Source organism: Fukomys damarensis, unplaced genomic scaffold (genome assembly GCF_012274545.1).
Source record: "Fukomys damarensis isolate Sample0158 unplaced genomic scaffold, DMR_v1.0_HiC HiC_scaffold_30, whole genome shotgun sequence".
In the NCBI taxonomy this organism is placed as follows: Eukaryota; Metazoa; Chordata; class Mammalia; order Rodentia; family Bathyergidae; genus Fukomys; species Fukomys damarensis.
In genome coordinates this window covers 41,958,383-41,967,214 of record NW_022900942.1, presented here as the reverse complement: position 1 = coordinate 41,967,214, position 8,832 = coordinate 41,958,383, and the positions used below count along the sequence as shown (strand labels likewise).

General features: G+C 36.1%; 1 protein-coding gene across 4 annotated transcripts in view; it reads left to right on the top strand.

Moving 5' to 3' along the window:
* Pik3c3 (phosphatidylinositol 3-kinase catalytic subunit type 3) overlaps positions 1-8,832 on the top strand; it is a 119,284-nt gene that overhangs the window by 70,832 nt on the left and 39,620 nt on the right. For all 4 annotated transcript variants that reach the window (XM_010638015.3, XM_033757366.1, XM_010638014.3 and 1 more), the window contains 5 exons: positions 2,605-2,733; positions 3,317-3,386; positions 5,544-5,608; positions 6,328-6,412; positions 8,125-8,199. In XM_010638015.3, coding sequence (XP_010636317.1) covers positions 2,605-2,733; positions 3,317-3,386; positions 5,544-5,608; positions 6,328-6,412; positions 8,125-8,199 — 424 coding nt within the window. The remainder of the gene's footprint in view (positions 1-2,604; positions 2,734-3,316; positions 3,387-5,543; positions 5,609-6,327; positions 6,413-8,124; positions 8,200-8,832) is intronic.

Genomic DNA, 8,832 nt, shown 5'->3' with positions numbered 1-8,832 from the left:
TGTAGTTGAGACTGACCTGAAACTTACTATGTAGTTCAGGCTGGTCTTGAACTCACAGCAATCCTCCTGCCTCAGCCTCCCAAGTGCTGGGATTACAGCTGTGGGCAACCATGCCTGGCAAAATTAAGTAATCTTACTGCACCTTACAGAGTGATAGTTTCTGTTCTTCTAAAAGCAGTTTATAGTTGCCTTATTTTTAAATGTTTGTTATAAACTTTCATTTTTTTAAACTTCATTAATAGATTACCATCTGGAATTTGAATAATACTGGTATCACAACAGATGATTTGAAAATACTGAACTGTAGAAAGCTCTGCTCAAGGCAGTATATGTGTATCAGCTGGCATCTCGTTGCTTAGAACAGACCGGCTTCTTGTATATCTGTTCTCTAAGGATTACGCAAAAGCAGTGACTTTAATTAGACATGGAGATATGGAATTAGCAGCTGATTTCTTTCTTGGTAAATTAAGGAGGTTTGGTCATTTCTTACTAGGTTCATAATCTAGTGTTTTTAATAAACTATAATTACAGTATACATTTCCTAAAATGATTTTAGGGTTTTATCATTTTGTTTCATACAAGATAATATCTAAGACACAAAGTGGTTCTATGTAAGAGTGGTGAACCTATGGCACACGTGCTGCAGTGGGTTGTTATTTATCTTTGAAAGCTCTAAAAGGTTTACCATTGCCGGTGTAGAGCATAAGAATATGTATCCGTCACTTCTCTTAGATGGATTTTATCCCCCACCCTTTTTTTCCTGTACTGGGGATCGAACTCAGGACCTTATGCTTGCAAGGCAGGCATGGTGCCACTGAGCTAAATCCCTGGCAGGTGGATTTTAGATCCATGTTCCCTTAACTGTAGAATATTATACTTTTGTCTCATAGACAAAGGTGATAGTCCATAAAATATGGGAAATTTTTGGTCAGAATATCCAGTTCTTTTATTCTTTTAGCCTTACGTGTACAAGCATTCTTGAAAAGGCTGAGAAGGAGGCTAGGAATCATGAAGCAGTTACTATATAACTTTATGTAGAAAATCTTTATTATGTAATTGTACATAATTCTTAATCATTTATGGGTCATGTATGCCTTAGAGAATCTGGTAAAAGTGATGAACTGTGCACTTTAGATTGTCCACATGCTTCTTAGAGCTGAAAAGTGTAGGAATCCTTTTTTTCTAATATTTTTCTAGAATTTTGTATAGACCTTATCCTACGAACCAAAGCTACGTCTTCACAGAGTGGACTCCTTAAAGCACTGAGATTAGTGCTGGTTACTCTGTTTTTATCATCTGCTTATTTTACATGTCAGGTGACAACTAAATTTCAAAATCAGTTTTAAACTGAAAAGGGAAATCATGACAGTGATTCTCCTGCCTGTCTTTTATCTTTAGGAAGATCTCTTCCAGTTACTTTTCTTAAGCTGTTGAGAACTAGGGCTCACGGTAATTTATAAAACATATTTCACTAGGGGTGATAAATATATCCTACAAATTCGAGGTCAGAATTTCAGTTCACCAGAGTTTATGTGTCCTCAGAAATACGATTTGAAGCATTTTCATGCCCCCCCATCATTCTGTAGGGATATTTTCACACATACAGCAAAGTTGAGAGAGTTTTTAGTACACAGCTGTGTGCCTCCCACTCCATCCTGTTGTTGGCGTTTTGCTTTGCTGTTCATCGTTTTCTGTGGTACTTTTTGTGCTACAATTTCCTTGGCTAGTATAAATTAGTCACCATTTGTTTTATTTGATTGATGTATTTTCTTTGGGTCATTCTAAATTTCTTCAAATTTTCATCTTATATAACATTTCCTCTCAGTGACCAAAATCCATAGGGTGTCTTCCTCAGAAGTTTTGTGTTTCTTAATAGTGGTGTCAGGATGCCACTTCATGTAAAATATTATATGACCTACCTTTTAGAAATTGTATTAATTTTTATTGATTTAAATATACCTAAACTAATTTAGGGATTTCTTTCAGTGAAGGAAAAGACTGAGAGAAAATACAAAAATTGAAGATCTCTCCTGACCTTATAAATGAAGATTTTTGAGACTCAAAGCTACAGAAGTAGTGATATATATAAGCTACCCTGAGGTTCTCAACTTTTCGGGGTTCTTGACACATTTTTGTGTTGTGTTGTTTTACCTTATTTATTCCAGTATATCTAATACAAATAATGGTAATGGGTTTACATATTCCTAGAATGTCTGCTTTCATCAAGGATGGTGCCAGAACTTTTACCTCTGTGGTTTCTGATTTCTTTAGCAGAGGAAGCATTTTCTTTATAGACGCAGAAACTCAGAATGTGTACAGAATCATTCCAACTAGTACCTGATTCCAAATAGTACCTCCAACTAGAACCTGTATTCATATCCATGATTGTCTGATTCCAACATTTGTGCTCTTTCTACCATACAGTCCTGTATTAGCTGGTTCATTTTTCTCTACATGGCTCCCTATTCTATTTTATTGACAGTCTATTTTGTTTCTTTAGGTCCTGCTTACCTTTCTATTTAACTTACATATTGGCATTTCCTCTGTGTATAATCTTATTCATTAATTTACAACCAAATTTTTAAACATATTTGTCTTTTCCAGAGTGCCCTTATGCCTGCACAGTTGTTCTTTAAGACAGAAGATGGAGGCAAATATCCAGTTATATTTAAACATGGAGATGATTTACGCCAAGATCAACTCATTCTTCAAATTATTTCACTGATGGACAAGGTAAACATAACTTTATGCTATTAGGGGATACCTTTTCGTTTTAGAAATCTGTGAGTTAGTGTACAGGCCATTTTACCTTTGGTTTCAGCCCTAGAAAGCTCAACAGTGTCCAGTTGACCTTGAACATATTTGTTTCGGTGCACTTCAGTGTCTCCAGTGATGACTGCAGAGCTGCCTGCTTGCCATAAAAATGGTTCCAGATTAACTTCTCGTGTCAGATTTAATCATTTCTATGTTTTAAATTTTATTTATTTATTTATTTGGTAAATCCTGTCCTCCTATCTGGTGTTTAAAAGAATAGGCTTCCAGTCATTTCTTTCTTACTGAGTTTTAAAATGTTTTAAGTTTATGAAGGACTGCATGAAATGGTAGGAGGAACACTTTTCCTGTAATTGGTGATAAAGATTCCGAGATAAAAATCTTGTCCTGCCACCAAAATTAATAAATGTGCTCTGATAATGAGAGTTACTTGATTTAGCCAATATTGCATTAGGGTTACCTCCTGAAGCTTTATTAAAGTACTGTAGTATTTTTCCACAACATTGTTTCATTGGCTTAATGTATTTTATCCTCTGATCCAAAGCTGTTACGGAAAGAAAATCTGGATTTGAAATTGACGCCTTACAAAGTGTTGGCCACTAGTACAAAACATGGTAAGTTTATTTCACATCATGATTGTTTATTTCAGTGTTCCGTGAGTGCAGTTTTCCTCAAATGAAAATTCTTAAGAGTGTTGGACATTTGCCTTATTTGTAGCCCTGAAGAACAGTTGGGCCAGCCTCGCTCTCTCCCTTCTTCCTTTTTTGTCCCTCCTGCCTCCCCTCCCTCTTTTCCTCAGTCTTTCATCCTTCCCTCCCTTCCTCCCTCTCACTGCCCCTTTCTCTGTATTCCCTCCTTCCCTTCTCCCTGCCTCCCTTTTCTTTTTTAATTCTTGCCCTTCTGCTTGTTTTCCTGTTTCCTTTCTCCTTTCCTAACTCCCTTTCCCACTCTCCCTTCTCTCCTTCCTTGTCTCCCCCACTTTTCTTTCTTCTGTCTTCCCTTACATTTTTATTTCTTGAAATGATAAAGCAGCATGCTGTAAGAAAAGTGAACGCTTTCATGGCATATTTCTTTGAATTCAGATGGATGCAGTTCATACCCTTCGCGTTGTGATCAGGGCCCATAGTCATCCTTTTGAGTTAACGTGGCCCGAAAAGCTTTGTACTGTGCTCTGCTTGTAAGAGCCACTCAGCCAATGATGTCATCAACTGAGTTCAGTTTTATGGATCTCACTTGAGTGTACAGATGGGCATATCCATACACATATACGTGTTTATGTGCATCTCGCAACCTTTGGAAATTTGGCAGATGTTTCCCTAAGAATGTTTACTTAATGCTTAATTTCTTTGTTTTATGCTTTATGCCTGCAGTTACCTGGGAGAGACACAATCGCTGTTGTACTTTTTCCCCCTTCCCTGGCCACTCCTAGGTCTCTGCAATGTTTTTATTATCACCTTTCTGATTTTCCCTTCAGGATGAAAAAATGCAGATGTGCTTCTTTACCATCCTGCATAAGTTATTTACTAGCTTTCATTTGCTCTTGGGACAGAGACCAAGAGGTTTTACCTAACTATTAGGTTTTTGAGTTGTGTGACTCTCAGGACTGGCCTACAGCCTCTTTTGTCTTTGCATCAGAAGCATCAAGAACACCAGCTGCTCTTTTCAGACTCAGAGCCTGCACCTGTGCTAGGATCACTGTTCCTATATAGCTTTACCTGTTGCCCTTATTATTCTTGAATACGTGACTCACATGTCGGATGTCCTTTGTTTCCTCTGTAGCTTCGATCTCCTTGCACTTTAATTCATAGTATTTTCTCCAAGTAAAGCTTGTAAGCAGTAAAATACACAGGCAGCGGTCAAGCATCTAGTTTTTATTACTTGGCGTATTTCTTACTACATAGAAAAACAATAAATAGTTGGTAAATAAGTTAATGCAGAGTCTTCTGTATTTGTGACATAAGAATAAATGGAACATTTCTTGCTGTAAATGGATATAATCTGTATGCAAACTGTTTTAAATTAAGGCTCACCTAGGGTCGGGGATTAAGCTCAATGGTTCTGCCATCTGCCTCTCAAGCACAAGGTCCTGAGTTCAATCCCCGGTACAAAAAATAAATAAAATAAAGTAAGGCTTACCCATACCGGGTAATAGTCTATAATCCTGAAATATCATTGTTTTGATTTTTTCCATGTTTGTTATTTTATGCTCCTGTTGTGGTCTCCGGATTTACCAGACTTATTCTCATTCGCATACCGCTCCCTTCCAGTTTGTGTTGGTCGTGTGAGGCATTTATACTTCCCTCTAGTGTCATATCCAGGAAAGGGCAAAGGATATAGTATTGGGCAGAAGCAGCCAGAGGAGTATATGTACAGTTTCGGGCTTCATTGATCACATTTCGGAATTCTAAATTGTTTAGAGTGATTTTAAATTTGCCCAATACAGTATTTAATTGTCACTTGCAGAACTACAAAAGGAAGAAATTTTTGACTCTGGGTTTGAGAAGCTCAGTCAGTCACTTACCTTAAGTTCCTCATGTTCAGTAACGGCTGATTCACATGGAACAGCAAAACAAATGAATCGGCTTAATTAAAAATAAGGTTTCCTGATAGTTACTGTGATGTCATATGAGTGCCGGTGCAGACTTACTGTAGTGCTCACAGATGTTTTTCAGTTAGAAGTGGAATGTTTTCCATTATAAGTGAATGTTACTCCCCGCGGAGCCTGTGCTCCCTTGTCAGTGGGTGTGCTTAATGCCTTCATTCCTGTGTAGGCTTCATGCAGTTTATCCAGTCGGTTCCTGTGGCTGAGGTTCTCGATAAGGAGGGGAGCATTCAGGTACAGTATCTGTTTTAAATGTTTGCACAATTTATAAGTAATTCTTGTTACCAGTATCCGATTTTTATGAAGAATATATGTAGTACAAATAAGTCTCCTCTGTCCTTTACAAGTTTTCTTGGCTGATTTTCTTTCTTTACAAGTAAACATTGTTCACAGTTGGAAATTCTCCCATGTTGGTACAGTGCATGGCACATAATTGAGGATCAGCAGTTAATTGGTGAACAAATAAAAAATGTGTTAAAGGTTTATGTTTCATTGTATTTTAAAGTATGGAAGTATTGTAATTTATTGAAGCATCAGTTAATCAACATTTTTATTATTTCCAATTTTTGTTCCTAACAGTGCTAAGTGACATTCTTGCTCATACATTTTTTTTGTACAATTGTACCCATATTACTGCAGTTTTTATTTGTTTGCTGTTGATGTAGTGTCTCCCATTACAGGAGACTCTTTGGACTCTGGTGCATTTATTGAATTCCTACTATTCTTTTGTTCAGTCAGCACCTGACATTTTTTTAACAATTGCACCCATATTACTGCAGTTTTTATTTGTTTGTTATTGATGTAGTGTCTCCCATCACAGACTTTTTGGACTCTGGTACATTTATTGAATTCCTACCCTTCTTTGATAGACATTTTGTTGTTTATTACACTTTCAAAATGGTTAATTTGCTTAATTGTATTGGATTCTTAAAGAGTAAATAATGTCTTTTCAGAACTTTTTTAGGAAATATGCACCGAGTGAAAATGGGCCCAATGGAATAAGTGCTGAAGTCATGGACACTTATGTAAAAAGCTGTGGTGAGTTTTTCAGGCTACCACTTTTTGTGTGTGTGTTTGAATAAAGTAAAGCTGAACAGCCTCATACTGTTGTACTCATAGCCACTTAGAATATGTTAAGAGCTAAGTGTTCTATAAGAAAAAGAATGTAAGAGATAGCATGCCGATAAAAGAAGTCATTAGTGTTTTGACGTAATAGTAATGACAAGATTTAAGTTCTTTGTTAGTCTTTTGTGTTTCACCTAACTAGAATAATGAGTTATCTCTTCCTAGAAGCTGATAATTTGCTCCTAGGTTTTCCTGTTCTTGAGGAACCACAAGTAGGTAGATTATAATGGTATTTTGGAGTCAGTACTTACAGTACTGACTTAGAAGGAAGTGAGAAGTAGCATGCTAAAGAGATTGATTTATATTCTTCCATCATTTATGCCTGTCTTCATGAAAGTATTAAGAATTAACAAAGAATTTTTTTTTTTTTTTTTTTGTACCAAGGTAAAGAATTTTTTTTTTTTTTTTTTTTTGTACCAAGGATCAAATTCAGGACCTTGAGCGTGTGAGGCGGGTGGTGGCACCACTGAGCTAAATCCCCAGCCTCAAAAGATAAAATTTTAAAGAAAGAATTTAAAGAAGCTGACACTAGAGTTGAACCCTGAGTAATATGTGATATTTAATAGTTATATACAGTATTTATGTTTATGTCCATATTTAAGCCACTACTTAAGTAAACAAAGCTGAAGGAACAAGATGACATTTAACAACTATAATTAAAGCTGCATATTATTTTATGGTTTAGAAATTGCTTCCTTATACGTGGTATTTTGTTTTCACATTTCTGTGGTGTAGTATTTAAGATATTTTTAACCTCATTGAACCTGAGTCAAATGAACTTTAATATTTGTTGTTTTTTAATATGGTGACTTTGGTCATGAACATGTGGTTCAGTCTTATTTCTATAGATAGCTGAAATAAGCTTGTTTTTGTAAATAGTATTTTACAATACTGAAGTTTTGTAAAAGCCATTATATAGTTTTATATGTTTGCAAGTTATATTATTATCGATATTCTAATGGGAAAAATAGATGTAGCCTGTGAAAATAAGCTAAAAAATCATTGTATTTGCTAAATTCTACTTTTGTAGTTTAAATAATTGCTAGATGTATAGACTTTAACTGAGAACGCTAACAAGCAGAGGCCAATGAGTCTGCCCCAGCATCAATCGTGTAATTTTTCTTAATACTTTAGAAGGCAGTGATGTGAATTTAATAAATGCCTTTACTACTGAAGAGAGATTGCTTCTGTACAAACTGTTGTTTAAAACACCTTTCATTGACTTTTGCTTTTTTTGAAGGTAACATATTGTGGGATGATTGACAGTTTATTATATATTTCTGTAGATAATTCTTTCTCGGTGTCATATTTAACATATATTCAGTCTGAACTGAGAAATGCTAGACACATGTTACACTTAAGGTTCCTAAAAGCTACCTTAACTCTTGGTACAAACAACTTTTATAATTTAATAAGATTCAATAAACCTTACTTGCTGTAGCAAATAGTAAGATTTTTTTGTTTCAAAAGATAGAGTTATAACCGATTGAAAGGAAATTATGGATCTGAGGGTTTAGGTGAAAAGTAAGAGACAGAAGCAAATCAAAATTAAGGTATCCCAAATTACTCTGAGATTCAGTGGGATGTATAATCTAGTTTGCATTTTTTTTTCCTGTTAACTGTAGCTGGGTACTGTGTGATCACATATATACTCGGAGTTGGAGACAGGCACCTGGATAATCTTTTGCTAACAAAAACAGGTAAGAAATAATAGCTATGAGCAGACATCATTTATATGCCAGTGATTTTTAAATCCAGAATCTACTTAATGAAATAATTTGAATGAGTGAAGCTAAACCAAAGCATCTTTAAAGGTACCTTTAGGTGGTCCTGTGGGAGAACATTTAGAGACACCCCCTTCCCATGTAAGAATCATGTCAGTAGTTGAGTAATCCTATGGATGGTTACCTAGACCAGCAGTGGCAGACCTATGGCACGTGTGCGACAGCAGGCACATAGAACCCTCTGTTGGCACATGAGCCAAGTCGTGCCACAGGCTGAGCATTGGATATTCAGGCTTAATTGCGCCGTTAGCACTTTGCAGTAAATAAGTGGGCTGGTTTGCATTGGGGCACTTGGTCTCTGAAAGGTTCACCATTACTGACCTAGACCTGCTTCTGTACTTGCAGTGTATCTTTGCATGCAAAGCCCATGATATGTGCATGCAATCCATTCTCATGCAGATCAGGTCAAAGTGTTCTTTCTTTTACCAAAGTGTGCTTAATTCACTTTACATTCGGTCTCTGGTTGTTTGCTTTTTTCCTCTTGGACTTCCATCAGATAATCATTCTTTTGCTTCCTTCTTCCTCTTCTTTTTTTTTTTTTTTTTTTTT